Source organism: Haliaeetus leucocephalus, unplaced genomic scaffold, assembly GCF_000737465.1.
Source record: "Haliaeetus leucocephalus isolate CR32 unplaced genomic scaffold, Haliaeetus_leucocephalus-4.0 Scaffold751, whole genome shotgun sequence".
NCBI classification, from domain to species: domain Eukaryota; kingdom Metazoa; phylum Chordata; class Aves; order Accipitriformes; family Accipitridae; genus Haliaeetus; species Haliaeetus leucocephalus.
The window spans coordinates 11,085,753-11,103,883 of NW_010973187.1; the positions used below are offsets into that span (position 1 = coordinate 11,085,753).

General features: G+C 37.7%; 1 protein-coding gene across 1 annotated transcript in view; it reads right to left on the reverse strand.

Moving 5' to 3' along the window:
- Positions 1-18,131, reverse strand: part of SEMA3A (sema domain, immunoglobulin domain (Ig), short basic domain, secreted, (semaphorin) 3A) — a 167,542-nt gene that overhangs the window by 101,473 nt on the left and 47,938 nt on the right. The window contains exons 3-4 of the mRNA XM_010580947.1: positions 16,692-16,849; positions 13,892-13,954 (exon numbers count right to left, since the gene is read on the reverse strand). Coding sequence (XP_010579249.1) covers positions 13,892-13,954; positions 16,692-16,849 — 221 coding nt within the window. The remainder of the gene's footprint in view (positions 1-13,891; positions 13,955-16,691; positions 16,850-18,131) is intronic.

Sequence of the window (18,131 nt, forward strand, 5' to 3'; positions counted from 1 at the left end):
GAGCATTGATTTCAAACACAGAGTAATCAGATTCCTTCCTTTGCCTAATTGTGCTCAAGTACAGCTGCACAGGTACAGCGTCATGGGTGGAAATGTCGTACCTGTGTGTTTGATATTCTGAACTTAGCAAGAGTTTGCTTTGTGATGGTGAATATTAGGTTTTCCCAGTTTACGCGGCTCCGGGAAGAAAAATCTTCCCATAAGTCTATAATATACCAACTTTAACAGCTTTGAATGATTTGCTCGGACTCTAAATCTCAGCACACATGTACGACGAAGAAGAGATTCTGACTGGGGAAAGTGTGTGTACACTGAATGCAATTTGGGTCCGTCACTACATGAGACTTGGGTGACCGACTCCCATTTTCAGCCTCTGTTTCCCCATTCCCACCCTCACGGCAAGGCTCCTACAACAGCATTCAGGCACCGCCAGTTGTGAAACCTGGCAGAGAGCTCTGCTGGTCCCCATACCAGTGGCTACGTCAACTCGACTACAAAGCGAGTCCCCGACCCCCTTGGCTGGAGGCCTGGAATGACTTGGGTGTCTCCAACTGGGCTTGTCCCACTTGGCAGCAGCATCTCCCCTTGCCAGACCCCGGGGCCAGCGCTATATTGTTAGTGTGAAGGCCTGTGCCAGCAGAAGGAGGCATTTCACTACATGATCTCAGAGTGTAAGGCACTGGAAAGGAGACAAAGACAACAAAAGAAATGTAGTATCTCGGTAAAATACAGCAGACGGGAGAAAATATCCACCGGAGGAAGAGGAAGTAACCCAGAGCCAGAAGCTGTAAGGAACAAATTGTCAGGGAATTTAAACACTGTGTCTGCATGTGAGTTCAGCCCCCCAGTGCCTTTGTATCCATTTTCACTTTCCCCAGGGAAGGGAAGTTGTTTAAAGGGAACATAGTCTGGAGATATCCATACCCTTTGAATATTGTTCTTCGTCAAGTAGAACAGCCAAAGGAAGAAAATTAGAGGTTTAGAAATTATTTTCCAGGTAGAAATTGGGTTTTTTTTCATATGTGATAGCAGGGTGGTGTGGGGTCTAAAATACTTTTAAGCCTAATAATGTGAAAGAAAATGAATGCAAGGTTTGCAAAGTTCTCTGTAGGCAGGAAAGTGTTACTTGGATGGGTTATGAAAATAAATCTTAAAGAGGAGGAGCACTGGAATCACCATAGCGAATCATTATAAATTTTTCCACCTAATAATCCTGTTTATTATAATGGGCAGCTTAATATCAGGAAACTTTCCTTGTCTATATAAAGCTGGTTTATGCCCTAAAGCTTGAGTTTATTTATATATACATACAGCAGAAGCATAAGTGATTGCATATGGTACAGAATGATTGAGGTAGATATTCAAAGTGAAAATTAGGTACATCATGAGGGAGTTACTGCAGTCCTCAAAACCCTCATTCTTTTATCTTGCCTACCCCTGGAGAGGATTAATCTTCATTTATATTTCAATAAATGGTATAAGGTTTCCCCAAGAGCTGCAGGTTCTGGCCTTGTACAGAAGTACCTCTACCTTAAAAACCAAGCAGCTAAGCCCCTACATCATGTCGGAGACTTTTTAGCGTAGCCTGCAAGGTCTTCCTATCCTGACAGAGGGAACTTCTTTAGATAGCCACTTTTTTATCTTTTTACAGTGTGACTTCTGGATCTGCTTCTGCAAACAGTCCTGTGATAGCACGATTGTCAATACCCTCCAAAGCATGGCCAAAGAAACGGTTCATGCCCTGGCTCTGCCATGTGTGGTAGCTGAAGCACTCACCCCAAACGTAAGGCACAATCCAGTTTGTTTCTCTGCTTGAAGGAATATGGACTGAATCCCTCACCAAAGCCCAAGCAGACCCTACAGGCTTTCTTGGGGTTCGTTTGGCATGTGAGGGCAGAAGGAGATCCAGCTGAAGCCATTCTACCTTGCATACAGGAGTTAAAGGTTCATTTGGCCACCTGGAAGGAACAGTGCCCCAGAAGTTTACTGGGCATCCCCCAGTGAGAAAAAGGTTGCAACTTCAAGTACATTACAGATGTTTACGCTTCCTCTAAACTTGACTGAGGAGGTTATGGGGTTCAGATCCTCAGCTCCACGCTGACAGTTTATTGAAATGGAAGTGGCTAAAACCATCTGTGTCATACGACGGTAACACAGCCAAAGCACCAATCCCACTGCAAATTCTGCTGTACTGAACTCCTACTTGTAGAACAAGTTGAGAAATTATTAGACTGTCACTTACATTTGGAGTGTGAATTAAAGTCATAGAGGTCCGGTGTGTCTGGACAGACATCTTAACTCTAAATTTCTGTTGCAAATATTATATACTATGTATAAGGGCAGAGGGCCTGTCTTGAAGAGAAGATAAAGCATTAATTAAGTTTCCCAGAAGGGCACCCACTATATGAAAGATCAATATGTCTGACTTACTAAACAAACATACACATTTATTTTTTAAGAGTTTTCTAATATTTATATACCAAATTGATAGAAGGGCTTATGCAGAGAGAGATTAGGCTGAAAAAATAAATTACAAAGAAAATGTCTGCAACCAAAAGCATAGGAGCCAAGTGCAGAAAGATTGAAAAACAAACACTACAGATATGTAACACTGATTAGGCTGTGTTATGCAGACTTTTCCCGGACAGTTACAAAAATAAAGTCCATCCATCTGTCAAAACATCTGCTCTGTGTATGAAAATTCAAACAGAATTTAGGTGGTTTCTATGAGTTTCCAGTAATTATCTCTCCTCCAGAAGCCTGGAACTTGCATCCTTCGATCTGGATTAGTGATGCAGCAAAGAGTTTTTAATGACATCTTTTTAAGTGTAAGTTAAAGGGTAAGTCCCTGTGACCAACTAATATCCAGATTTTTTCTCATTTTAAGAAAGCCGTTTCATTTTTTTTTTTAACCAACATTGATGTCCATACTCCTTCTTAGATATTGCAGCAAATGCAAATGGCCAGATTATGCAGGACAATAAGTAGAAGGCAATAATAATCCATTATGGTATCATTAGCTTCAACAGTTTTCTGCTCATTTAATCCAGATAAGGATCAGACCCTGTAATACATTCTTCCTTTATTTCAGCCTTCCCACACAGCCAAGTGATTAAAATATCAGAAGGTTTTGTCTAAACTGGATGGGCAAGGGGATTTAAACCTATCATCTAACAGCTGGACAAACAAAACAAATACGTGTTTTGTCTTTCATATCAAAATGGATGGACAGTTTCCATATAAAGTCCAATGCATGAGTTTAATTAATATGTTTACTTTTTTCTTCTTCTTCTGTCCAATTAGTTGAATTCTCAAGTGACGAGGTCAGAGATATCCATGGAGAATAAGTAATCCCTGATATTACTGCTGTCATTCAAATTTATCACACTGCTGAAAGATGTTCCGGACTTATCAAGGAGCTTTTTAACTTCTCTCTTTTCCTAGCGGGCTACTGCAGCTGTGATCAGTTCAGTCCGTATCGGCTAGGTATCTTTTTCAGCACGCAGCAGCATCGTTTCAAGGAAGATATTTCTCGAGTGTTAGTGCAATAAATATATGTATGATTGTGATGTATACAGATGATCGATTCTCAGCTAGATCCTGCAAACACTTTAGCATGTCAGTAAGCATGTGCAAGGAAGTCCTTTTCAGGGTGAGCTCTACATGGTGTATGCTTTCACAGCTCCTGCTGCTTGTGTGCAAGTTTTTGTACAATGTAGTAACATTATTTAAAAATTAGTACTGTTTCCCACTTTCTATTACAGTAACACTTAGAAAAATATCAGTCAAAGAGCAGTCTGCTTAAACAGGCCCAGAACAGGCAGGGAAAAAAGCAAATTATTCCAGTCCTGTTAAAATGCAATGATCTTTTAAAAGTTTATTTTATTGGAGTAAGCTAGTCGGTAACACTGCTGCAAAGCTATTGTGCTAAATGCTGCATTGGCAGCAACAGGAAAGTCCCCGAGCGCTAGGAGCTTCCTACAGGCCCTAACGGGTGGGGAAATCATGCCTGGCACCTGTAATCGATGAGATAAACTTCCAGCTCAACCTGTATAGGCAGGTGCATGGTTTTAGAGTGGGGGACGCCAGCTGGTATGAAAACTTTGCAGATTATGATTTATTACTGTGTGCCCCTTGCAGTTTGGATCAATAACATCATTTCCATCCCTGTTTTGCCATTACTATGCCTTGCAATTAACAGGATCAATGTTTTATAGTCCTATCCTCCGAAAAAGAGCCAGTCTGCGGTGCTGAGTGAAGTTGAGCAGCTGAAATATCAGGGTCTGTGTTACAGAAAGGGATTTCTATTAACTTAGTTCTTGGGGATTATATCCCCATTAGTCAAAGCCTTATAAGCAGTGTGTATGGCATCACACACACACACAAGTCCAATATAAACCCAGAATATGTCTTGGTAAAAATACCTAGTCTCTTTTATAATTGTGTGTTATTTCGTGGACTGAATTCTAATTGTACTTGTTTTCCCACCTCAGAGTTTTGAAAAAGCTGACAGATCCCCAGATTCAGCGGCCCTTACATTGGATCATGATCTGGAGGACTTGACCCCTCTGGAGTTGTCAGGAATGACACTACTCTTAGGCATGGTGACCACTGCCAACATTGCGGAGGAACCATTGATTAATTCCACATCTAGATTTTCCTCTGCTGTCAAGATGTGCCCTGAGAAATTTCAGACTGAAGGTGCTGATGAGGGTTGATAAGACATTTTTGGTTGCCTAGTACAGCTTACTGTACTTCCAGTTATCTTTCCAATTAAGTTATGCCTGTTATCTGTCTGATTTTTTGATATGACAAGAGTTCATGAGAATATTTTAAATGCATAATTTACTCAAGTTCCAGGATGTCTGCATGAATTTAAACCATTAAAGCATCAAGACAAGAAAAAAGAAGCCAACTAACAAAGCATATGATAAAAAAATAAACACTGAAAAAAAGCAGATATATCCTGATTCCTTCAAGCCACAAAACCGCATGCCATATTAGCAAACAGTTGTATTGTCAGCACACTTGCACAGCAGATGGAAAGCTTCTCCGGTTCCTCCTCTGTGTTAGTGAGGGTGAAACACAAAATGTCTCCCTGCCTGTCTACCTACTTACTTGAAAATCTGGTAGTCACTACCGGGACGTGGTCATTTGGCCCATAGTTTACCGCTAAGGCTACACATGGAGGTAGCTAAGCCAGGTGGGATACTCCCTAGGGTCTGTCCCGAAAACAGTCTTAAGCCAGAATCTGTTAGAAGACGACATTAGAAGCCATGCTTTAAAGGTGCCTCCTTTGACTGCACAGACTAAACACATCAGGCCTTCAAATCTTTGTCGTTAGCACTAACCATCCGACCTAGCGATCTTAGGAAGTACAATTTCTCCAATTTTTTCTGCATTCAGTATGTTCAAATTACAAGACATGTTTTCAGTCCTTAAATCTTCATTCAGCAGATGCAGACAACAATTGTTCTGGACCTGTGAACAGCTAGAGGGATGCCAAGAAAAGGCTGCAGCACTAAATACCTGATTTAATGACCATCTATTATTTTTGTACATCTGGTTAACAAGACAAAACAAAGTCTTTTATGGATGCAGTCCAGCAAACAAGTGGGTTTTCAGGATTTTGCAGCCACAGTATGATTGTTGTACATTAAACCTTTCCATGAGTGTTAGCAAGCTTCCTTTATTTTGAATTGTTAGGTTTTTTCAGTAGTATGCACTTCCTACAGCACAGAATGAATTTATTTAAGGAACAGAAGAGTATTTCAGGAATAATTCAAAACATTGGGAAGCCTTGAGGTGAAGCAGATGCCAGTTCTTTTCTGACCATAACTTTAAAACAAAATTGGTTTTGCTCTGCAGAGTAAACCTGTCCCACATTTTGGGCATAGCTTTATTAGCAAAGAAATGAACAATACTGTTTGGTTTCAGCTCAAGCAGTCTCACCAAGCCCAGCAGCAATTTAAGTTGCAACCACAGTCTAGATCTAAAGTCTCTCTCATCTATCTCTTCTGTCTGGGTGGGGTAATCACCTGTCTCCTGGAGAAATCAGATTACACCCCGCCTTTCCGAATAGGATCAACACCTGCTAATTGGGTGGAGTATTTCAAACAAACAGGTTGTCAAGCCTGTTATAGGTGCATAAAGCACTTAGACTCCGTATCAGTCAGCTTGCTTTTATTCAGCATACTATAGGCATATCCTGTAATGACTTCCACTCACAGCCACCTAAGATAAATATACTCAAAACTTCTGTGTTGAAAGTGAACGTAAAACCGTGAAGTGTTGAAAGGAAGCAAAAGACTGTTGCATCTATAAGGGACAGTTGCTTAGCAATATGTGTGCCTGTAAATAAATGTACTCTGTAAACCTGACTATGAAGTTATATGTGCCTTACTGTGGGAATCCAGAAATTTGTGTGTGGATGTTAAACTATTTTGACACCACAGAGAGATGCTGAACAGAGAAAACTTAAGTGACAGAAGCTTAAAATTCCCACTCAGTAAAAATTTAGCACCAAAGTGAAATTGTTGAGTTTGCTGAGTGGTTTGGGTTTTTTTTATTGTTAGGTTGTTTTTTTAGGGATGGGGTTTTTGTTTGTTTGGGGTTTTTTCATGTTTATATTCATGATATATGTATAGTAACTTAAAGTTTTGGAAGATGTTAATCAGGAAGGAATTACACAACAGAAAAAGAGATCAATAGATTATTTGATCCAACGCAGATCACGTCACTCAGTCAAGAAAAGAAAAAGAACAAACAAAAAAAACAAAAGCAAGAGAGATATGGATTCTCCCTTTATTTACTGTTCTTACTTTTTCTGTTCCACCATTTTCAGAATACAACACTTTTTCTACACTGAAAAAGCTTTTTTGAAGATCATCTATTGACATGAAGATGTGGTAACAAAACAAAGCATTAGCTTCAACATAGGAAATAATTGCATATTACTTCCTAGGTTATTTTAAGAACTTTCCCTTTAGTTCTTTTACTTATTACAAAAGAAAAAAGACAATATTTTAGACTTGTGTGCATCTGGTAGGAGTTTAGTAGACCTATTTTTGGTGTATGTAAGTAACAGGACTACAGAAAAAACATCAGTTGTGGACTAATTTAATAGTGCCATAGTGACCACATCTTGAGTACAGAGGAACTGTGATGTGTGATCGTTCAGAGCAGACCTATCCTTAATTTTTAAACTAGCCTTTCTTTTATTAAAGCAACAGAAAATCCCAAAACCTAAAACAAACTAACCCTCCCCCCCCCCAAAAACAGTCTATTTGCTAAAATAGAAAGGATGTGAAGCAAATTCAGAAAAAAAAAAAAAAAGAAAAAGAAAAAAAGATATAACTAGGACCAAAGGAAAGGCTTTTCTCTGACTTCATGAGCTTCAGACTGAAGCCCTGAAAGGAAACAGGAACTAAACATATCGATCGTTGTTACTAGTCACCCAGTTAATGTGTTTCTCTGGAAAGACATGTATGAAGAATAAATTCACTCTGTCCATCTTGGGATGCAATAAATCATAAAAAGGAATTACCCAACATCATTTTGAAATAGCAATAGCTGGTAACTCAGCCGTAAATAAAAGTAATTCTCAGACTTTGCCAAGGCCAAACTAGGGCTCACAAGGAACACCTATTGATAGAAAATTAAACCCCATAATTTTGGAAACAATTTTTCCGTCATTTCTCCTTTGCTTCCTCTTTATTAACTCTGTGACTTTATATTTCAAAAACAACAAAGAAAACGTTTCTGCAAGACTGCATTAAATCTGCTGAATATTAAGTTTCCTTCAGAAGCAAATTTCTATAGTCACACCTATAAACAGAAAAATAAGCCCAAATTGGAAAATTAGCTTTCTCCTCGATCTATATCAATTTGTTCCCCATACTGAAAGACTTAAATGACTTCCCATGATACGTAAGTGAGTAAAATACGAAAATCTGAACAACTGCCAACTTAATTCTTCCTCTGTAAAAGTACACAAATTATTACCTTACGGTAACTGATTTGCCTTGGTCAATTCATATAAAAAAAATATATGCAAATGCCTAAATGAACACAAGCTGTAGGATCAATATCTGAACTAAGAGCCATAAATGAGGCTTTATGCTGGTGGGTGTGTTGTGGGGGTCCATCCAAGAACTGGAGCTGGTGCGACCAGAATTTCCCGGGGGGGAAATTCTGTTAGAGAGCTCCACAGGACTTTGAAAGGCTCCAGTCTACTATACTTTTTTACCAAGCTCATTTCACCTCTAAGTGAAAGGCTTGTAGGTTTGTTTTATTTTTTTCCCCCATCTGTCTTTCTCTTTTGTCCGTAGTCTATGCAAAGCAGTTTTACGCAGCAGCAATATTAAAGCAGCACACTACTTCACAAAATATCTCACTCCCTCGTCTCCCAAATGGTAAGAAATGCTTTGGCAGGAAATCATGCCCACATTAAAGATCATGGACAAGATTAAGGAGTGAGCAGCCCTCAAGCTAATAAACTCAGCATACTAACTGGAACATTTGATAGAGTTGAAAGGGATATGCAGTGGCATTATTTGTCTTACAAATGGCTCAAAAGTCACATTTCTCCTTGTAGTATGTAATACTGAGAGTAAATTCTGTCCCTAATCTCACTGGCGGTCCGTTGCTTTGGATTTTTGCTCACTTTACCCCTTTCTACTCCCAGGAGACATTCACCTTTCCCTTTTCCCCAGGCTGGATGGGGGTCCTGGGTCTTTAGGCTCTGTTAAAGGGTTTCAGTGGTGTGCTGGAGCCAAGGAGCCAGAAAGGAAATGGGGATGGTGGTGAGGGTTGGTGGTAGAAAAGCTGGAAAACTGGCTGTAGATGTCCTCCAAAGGAAGAACCCTGACAGAAAGGGATGAACTTCTTTTTGGCACACCCAAAGGGCCAGAGGTAATTTGACCGGAAAAATTGTGCCTGTCAGATGAATTTAGAAGCAGGCTTTCTAGATCCAGCCAGCATTGTATATTTAATTTTCAGATTCCCTCTTCAGATCTTTGTTTACAATAACAGATTAAAAGAATTACTTTTACTTTCTGCCTCCATGTTCTTCTACTTTCCCTAAGGCAACAACAGTAATAAAATGAGTTAAAGGGAATAGTAGTTATTGATTGCCAACTTTGTTTTTCCAAAGTATCACCAGATATGGCTGAGGGACACTTGCTAATTTCTACACCACTTTTTCTTTTCTTTCTTTTTCTTCTTTCTTTCCAAATCATTGCACTCTGATGGATCTATAAGCCTATGGAACTGCTAATCTTCCTATGATTTAGGGAGGGGCTGGAAAACTTTAATGGAAGCATAAACTGAGATGGCATATGAACATTTTGGCTTATATTAAGTATTATCATAACAAATGAGATGGTGAATTAAATTACAGCCATGTGAGTCTACCTGCATGAACCATAAACTCAATAATTGAGTGTCGGCCTCACTTAAATGCAAAGAAGCATGCACAGGATATAGCTATATCATCTGTAGTGTAAAGAGTCTTACTTCTTCTTAACTAGGAATAGGTTTCTGATCTAAAGCGATTCCAAATTACCACCAAGAGAACTACTGAGTATAATAATGTCAACCACAGTTGAATTCAGGTAAGAGTTAATAACTAGGTAAAATTTAATGGCAATTAAATAGCCCAAGTAGGTGTCCATCTCCTATAAATTATAATACAGTCAGTGCTAATACACACACAATTGTGCTGATACACTTTAGCTGTTAAGGGAAATGACACAAAAGTGTAATTCTCTGTATGGACCTGTTTGTTCATTTGACAGAGCAATATGTAGGAGCTTGCTGGTATCAGGTAAAAGCAATTGGTACTCTTTGTATCTATTTGTATATCAACATTTATTTCTCACCAGAAATATCCAGGGAGAAGCCATTTTCATACAGCATGCAAACTGTGTATAAGTATCTGTCATCATGTAGCTTGTCCTATGTGACTTTGTTAAAGTACCCATTGAAATTTTAAAGATTTATACATGTCAAGGCCAGAAGGGACCATTTCAACAATTTAATTTGAGCTGGGATCTTTAAAAGTGACTAAATAAATTAGATAGTCAAATCACACTTGAAAATAACATCCTAAGGTGCCCTTCAAAAACACATCTTTAAAGCTTTCAAGTTGTGGAAATCTATCATACCCTTTAATAGGAATTTCTCTGATTAATTGTGTACCATGTGAACTATTGCTATGGTGCCTCAGCCAAATCTAGTGCAGAGATGTATCGACTAAACAGCAGCCAAAACTTTTAAAACAATAGCAAATTAATAGTTTAAGGACAAGATGAGCTTTCCAGTCAAGAAGCTATTCCTACCCTATCCCTACCTGCAAAACTAACTAGTGTTTCTACTAACTTTTGTAAATCACTCAAGCTTTGCTTTGCTGGTTTATGACATCCCAGGAATGTCAGAGTGGAACTGGAGCCACTTTTTTTTTTCCCAGTTACCTATTATTTAACCCATATGTAATGCAGAGGTTTCCATGTGTTTCTGCTGGGTCCCAGGTGCCTGTGAGAGCTTAAAATCAAAACACTGAGGCTCACTAGTGAGGGATATGACTAGCAGCATGTCTGTACTGTAAGTTCAGTATAAAAGCTGAGAAGTATTCTGTAGAGACTTTGTCTTCTTTGATCATTACCAAGGTCTGGCCAGGAATCGTGAGAAATATTCACGGGACTTACAGCAACCAGAATACATCAAATGAGAGACTGAAATCCAGAATAGCAAGAAATCCTCACAGAATTGCTCATTTAGTTGAATTACGTAAGCAAATATTTTATTTGTTATTCATAGTCTTTAATTTTTCATGAACAATGTTACTTTGGTGCTTGTGATACTCTATATCGAGGAAATGGAAATATATATATTGTAATACTAAGTACTTAACATGGGACAGTAATTATGATTTTATTGGAAAAATCTGTATTTTGTGGGAAAGTGTAGCACTTGTTAGTTAGCTTCTATCAGAGAAGTCCTGCTGTAAGTAAGTATTGCATAGCTGGGGGGAGTCTTTCAGCCTCTCTTCTCAGCTTACCCATCTAAAAAACAGACCCAAAGCATACTTTAAAAGGTTTATCTACCTATACAGTGAGCAAAGCTTAACTAATTAACATATACTAAGCCCTTTAAGAAACAGAAATGAAAAGGACTGCTCAAGGAACAAAGGGATATCAGGAGAGCGGGAAGAGCCCAAGTCGGCCGCTCTCCTCAAATCCCGCGTGGACTGTCCTGAGCTACAAACCTGCTGTGCCTAGATTGGCATGACTGACAGCGTCAGTATCAGGAATCCCTCTGAAGGAGTGAAAACGACAGTAAATTACCTCTTATAATTATGAGAGGAAATCTCGGAGGTCATAGCTGAGGTTAGCAGTGGGGCAGAGCTGGGGTTATACTTGTGCTGCAGCTGCTGCAGTGCACCTGGCCTATTAGTGGGGACTTGCATTTTCAGCACTGACTTCCCCTGGAGATCAATAATTAAAAAAAGTTTTTTAACAAGACCTCGATGTAGAAGTATAGACTGTCATGTAGAAAGTTCTGAACCATCACAAATGAAGAGTATCTAATATCTTAGCAGTGGTACATGCTGAAAGCAGTATTAAATCAAGCATGTTTTATATGCCACTTTATTTGTCCTCTATTTTTCTTGTTCCCTCTAATGAGAGTCTGTTGAGTTATTTTTATGGCCTTTACATTTCACACTCCCAAGGTACTGACAATGACTTTAAGGAATAAATGAAGGAGGAATAATAAGTTTCTTAAATGATCTGTAATCTTGATCTGTAATTACAGTTAAAGCAGTAACACTAAATACTTTGTAATGCACTGTTTTATGGCAAGAATAGATAGCTGTAAATATTTAAAGAAGATGACCTGGACACACCAAGACATATATTCCATCTTTCTAGCTGCCTGCCAAAACTGGACCCACATTACATACAACCTATGCATTTGGTTTTGTTTTTTTTTTTTTTATTTTTCACCTACACTTTTAGAGAAGACTAAAAATTAAAAAAAGAAAGCAAAACCCCAACAACCCATATACGTGCAAAATGTTTATGAAAACAAATTATCTGATTCTAGCAACATTGTGCTGTACTACTGTTTTCCTCAGTTTGGGCTGCAGTGTGTTGTGAATTCTGTCCTCCTGTTTTGCCTTATTCTTGTCAACCAACTCATGGGAGTGCTGCTTCTAATGCGCAGGATCATAGCAGGCAGCTAATGCACCAGGGTCACACACAGCATTGGGGTGTGGTATTGGCTTCACCTTTTACTCGTGATCAGCAGGCGTAGCTGCCTTAATATCATAGGAATCAGGGTGAATAAAGTAGTTACAGCACAAATAATCAGAGGATGGGTTTCTGAACTTCCCAGCTCACTCCAGAATAATAGTGCCTCTGTTTACAATGAACGGATTGGAATCAGCCCGGTGCAACGTATAAAACATCCTCTTTCTTACTATTGTGAATTTCTAAAAATAATTATTAAAAAATAAAAGAGTATACTTTCATTCTAAGCGCTGAATCTCTTATTAATATTCTAGGCTTCAAACCTAGCTATAAAAAAATCTACTTAATGTAATATCATAATACTTAGCATAAGATCAAGCTGCAAGGTTAGTTAATTTGCTCAGACATTTAACACTAGCCTTATTTTTTTTTAACCTTGAATATTAGATATTTTAGTCCTCACCTTGCAATGTACTCCTGAAAATTATTTGTGAACATGAAGAAGGATTAATTTAAATGTATTATTTCTATGTAATGAGATAGGCCAAGTGTCTGGTACTTTAGCTGTCCCTTCACAGATATAGCTTAGCCCATATTTCTTAGTTTGTACCTAATCCACCTCTACTGCTCCCAAATGCCTTTTTATGAAGACAACTGTCCTCTATGGCCTAAGTAAGGACTGATGAAACTATTTTTATTATGACCTAGGAAATTATTCAAATGGAGCTCTCTGGAGGCATATGGTTGGCATTATGAATATTTTACGGAATCATCTCTGAAAATCAGGCCAATAGCATATACACACGGGGCCAAGTTCCACTCTCAGTTATACCTTGGCAACCACAATGATTTCCCATTTGGCTATGCTATGCAAGTATTTATTTGGCTTGTTGCATGCATGTATTTTTTATCTTTTTTTCCCTTCTTCAGCCTTGTCTTCCCATTTCCAATATTGTTCTTACAAAGAAGACAGTTATTATCAGTGTGGAATGATTATTATCTGGGGGCTAGTGGCTATGTCTGTCCTACCTCATAAATACAGGCAATAAGATGTACACAAGAATGAGGGAAAATGTAGAGAAAATTATGCCTAGTTTAACAGTGTTTTCCTGAGGCACCAAAACTGATGCAGAATGTTAAAACCACTTTGACCTCAATCTTGCTGTGAACTCCATGCAGGAAAGAGCTCAGGGAAACCCACTGACTCCAGTGAGATGCCACAAAGAGAGAGCACTTCTCGGAACTCACTGTAGGACTGGGACCTGGAGCAGGGCAAATATAGGTCAAAATATTATGTACCCTGAGATCACGAGACAAGTATACAAGGGTTAATATTTCTCATTCTGATGTCTCTCCTCCCTTCTCTTTTTTTTTTTTTTTTTTTTTTTTTTTTTTTTTAAATAAATTCTATTTAATTTGCATGTATTCCATTTATAAATTTAAACCCTTGGTCATGAAGATGAGATTTCATTATTTTGAATAAGAGAGCTGAGATGAGATAACTCAAGGCTGAAGTTATGATCAGATGTGTGACCTTAGAGAGGAGGAAAAATACTTTAAGAATTAACACAATAAGACACAATAAAATATTTACAATGTTTTATAAAAGAAAAAGAAATGTTAAAAAGATTTGTACTTACCAGAATATCTTTTCCAGCCCACTTGCACTCATCCCTTCGGGAATGAGATACAGGCCAAACAATCTAAAGACAGAGAACAAAAATCACGTTGTGTTATTTCAGGCTTCAATAATCACAAATTGCAGACCAAATGCTACAGAGTCTCTTTACCCAGTTTCTCTTTTCCCCATTCTTTTCCTTATTTCCTTTTCTTCCATAAAATTTGACGACAAAGAAATGAAATTATAGGAGCAAAATAGAGATAATAGGAATCACAGTAAAAACAATCTTGAATATAGTCTGTATCGTGAATCTTAGCAGTGAATCTTGTATGCTAACGATAAGACGGCTGACTCTCCATTGAGTGTTCTTTCACTGTTTTAAATCTGATGTAACGGAATGGAGACTGAGAGCAAAAAATCGCAGATACTTACTAACAATAAATCGGATCTATGTGAAATGCGATCTCAAGTTAGAGTTACAGCATCAGAAATGAGGTGTTTGCCTCTTCAGTGTATCTACTAGTTCATTCTTTTACTAAGTTTAGTTAATTAAATAATAAAAAGGAAGCCATGGTATTTGAAAAATATCACACCGTCAAAATAGAAATGTTTATGCTGTTCCTATAGAGCTACCCTAACACAAGTAAACCTAAACCTAGGTTTACTGTAGTGTTTGCTTAGCAGAAAATGGATCTCACCTCATACAGAGAAAATCCAGAGACGTTCACAGTCAATTATTCATGGTTTTTTGAAAAGCTTTTAGGAATTACATATAGAATAAAACATGATCTTCCCATAAAATGCCAGGCTATTCATTTGGGAGCCTCAGATAATGCAATATGAATGGCCATAAGTCTGGACTACAGCCTTGGTGTTCAATATAGTTCATTAAAGAAAGGAAAAGGCTAAGTATTCAAAAAGAAAAGAAAAAAAAAAGAATATGGATGACAGAAGAGGTTGAAGGAGGTGTTATATATGACATTTGAAAATACACTTTGCAACCACATTTTTAAATTCAAAATTTTCTTAAAACTTAATGAAATCCAAACTGAAATCCAAACAGCAATCGAACATCTTAAGTCTATAAAATAAGGCTGAAAATTTTATGAGCACATTCTCTCTCAAAGGATTCCTGCTACTTCCTGTTTCTATTCTCAGCTTAAAATGTGCAGAGACATGTGAAAATTTGAATTTACTAGGTTGAAAAACATTAACCAAACTTCCGAGATCTCCCAAAAGGACCAGTTCAAATTCAGTTCAATTTTTGGGCAAAGATTTCAGTATTATTCAAACCAGTATTCTAATCCATAAAATGAATGGCTAGATGTTCTTTTTCCTTATTCTCACAGCACAATATTTTCCTCTAATTTGGTTTATAAGTCAGCTAAATTGAACTGCTGTTAACAGACTGGAAAGTTTGGCTTTTTGAGTTGTGCTCCTTTGGAGTCCTATGTTGCTATCAGTATTTAGGCAGAAACCTTAGTTCTTTTTTACATGGTGGAAGCAACAACTAGTGAAGTTTGATCTCAAGTGGAGCACTGGCTGCATTGTAAGTTTGACTGAAGTTTCTTCTGTGACCCTCTAATAAGCAGATCCCAAAATTCTTTAAGCCTTTTGTCTATTCTTAAATCTAAAGGCTAAATTGTAAATCTGTTCCTGAAGTCTGTTGCCAACGTTGCCGACAGCAATTCTTTATTTAATATATTAATATTTGTATGCAATTTCAAATAGTGTTCTAAAGGTATCTGAATACATAAGTATGTAAGATACAATTCCTCCCATTCTACAGAGCTGTTTTCTGCAATGGAAACACCTTCTTTCCTTTAATTATTCCAGATGTTTTGCACATTAAGCTATCAATCCCTCAGAGAATTCAAATAAATAGCTAGTTTCCTTTATAGCTGCTCTAAAGAGAATAGAAAAGAAAATACCCAGTTTTCCTTTTATCCTTTTTCCTTAGAGAATACAAATGAATAGCCTGTCTTCTCTCTGAACAGAAAACACAAGGTATTTATTGCTATCATCTTAGGAAGCTAATAGTTAAACGGGCAAAAGGTCAGGAACACCAAGAAAAAAAAATCCCTGGGTATTGAAGCAATATATCTCATAAAAGAATACTCCCTGGATTTTGAAATGTGCCATCAAAATACTTAATATAACAAATCAAACCTCCATCTCATTGTTTACCTTCTTAGCATTTTGTCTTATTAAAATGTATGAAAAATTGAATTATTTATTTAGACCCCAACAAAAGAACATCACTGAACTGTTTGTCAGCTTCTAATTTGTCACCAACTTTTACTGGAAAATTATACTCCCCATCAAGGATGGCAAGATTTTATGGACCTATTCCTCTTTTATTAATACTAAATCTGTTTTGGTTTGAAAGCAGCAGAAGCAGAGTGCCTACAAGTGCTGGGATAAAGGAGAGAAATCAATATTTAGATTCCCAAACAGCTTCTTTTTATCTGCAAACAAATACAGAGTAATAAGGCCTTTTTGTGCAAACTGTTATAACAGTTGTTTGGGTTTTTTAGCAGTAAACATGAAAGTATGTCTTGTTTGGGAAATAGCTGGATTATCCACTTATTTACTTTCTCATAGTTTGAAAAAAAATATTGTAGATTATATAGTTACAGGTTATAGGCTTATTATAAATTTCTCTTCATAAAGTCAGCAGATGTTTTTGTTGTAATAGTATTCCTGACACCCAAACACTGACGACATAATTCATATGGTGCCCAACATAGTCTGAGTAATAACAATTCTGCAACATTAAAAGTATATATTTACATTGTACAAAACATGAATGAAAGTACCTTTTGATATTCCTTGATATTAACCAGATTGAAAGAAAATATGTGATCCTTTGCTCCAACATACAGCCGACTGCGTTCTTCATCCAAGAGGAAAGTATGATAACTGGAGCTATTAGCTAGTCCGTTGAAATTGATTATATTGTTGGATTCCAACATTTCTGTAAGATAAAGGTAATGCTTTTGTTGTTAATATGTTTGATAAAATACAGATGCATATTTTGACTTGTACAGATTTCATTTTAGAAATGCATACTTGTGGAGTAGAAACCAGTGAAAGCATTATGTACCTGGGCCCATGAATGTTTTTCTTTCAAGTACCGAAACCCAAACTGCTTGTGAGATTCAGCTCTATATTAAACAAAGGTCAAAACACCAGTGAAATCAATTAAAAGCCTGTATGAGGTTTTAAGTAGTAAAATTCTATCCATGTAACTCGTCAACTGTTGGACAAAGTTCAATTTTGCTCAATCAATGAGATTTACAAGGATAAACCTGAGGATGACCAGCTGATAAAAAACACATCTAAACACAAAATCGCCTACTTTCAGCATACAAAACTATTTCATACAGATCTGTAAGTTATAAGAAAGGGGATAAGAATGACTAGTTGACAAGATAAAATAACATGTACAATCTATTCTTACATGTAATATTATCTTCCCAGCTTATTGACACAGGCAGTGTGTTGTTCCCTTGCTTGGAATTGTGTATTTATCCATCACAAAAAGAAAACTAGAGAAGGTAATTTTGCTTCTGTTTAAACTCAATAATAATTTTCTAGTTCCCATACTCCTCACAGAGCCATTGCACTTGCCAAGGACAGGATTTTTTTAAGTACAAGGATCTACAGAATCCTCTTAGCTGTTTACAAACATTAACAAAGGCATAGGCATTTTCCTGAAACCGCTTAAAAATATTTTTTCCATAAGATAATACAGACCATATTAGTATAAACTTTCATGAAAATGCTCTTTCTATATTCCTGTCTATCTACATTCATATAAGGACCAAAGCCAAATCATCTCTATTATTTCAAGTCACGTCTGCGCTAGTAAGTCATCGACAAGAAACTTTCCCTGTGATGACAAATCCTATGCGGTTCAAGTCCCAGCCTTGTGATGTGCGGAGGCAAACACACAGTTTTAGGAGCAGCAGCAGTTCCATCGACACCAGTGCAGCTCCTCACACAGCACCCATGAAGGCAGATGCAAAAGGGAGTGAAAACATTGGGATCCAAGGGCTGACGGGTAGAGGGCATGGCCAGACCCTCAGGCATCCGATGTCTGTGTTAGCTCTGCCGTATGTGCAAGCCAAGGACAAGTGTCGCTCCTCTCAAAACAGCTGCCGAATGCCTAGATGTCTAGGATTTGCCTAACAGTGCAGCTACCTGCTATGACTTTCTGGTTTTCAGTAAGAACACTCCCATTTTCCACCATTCCT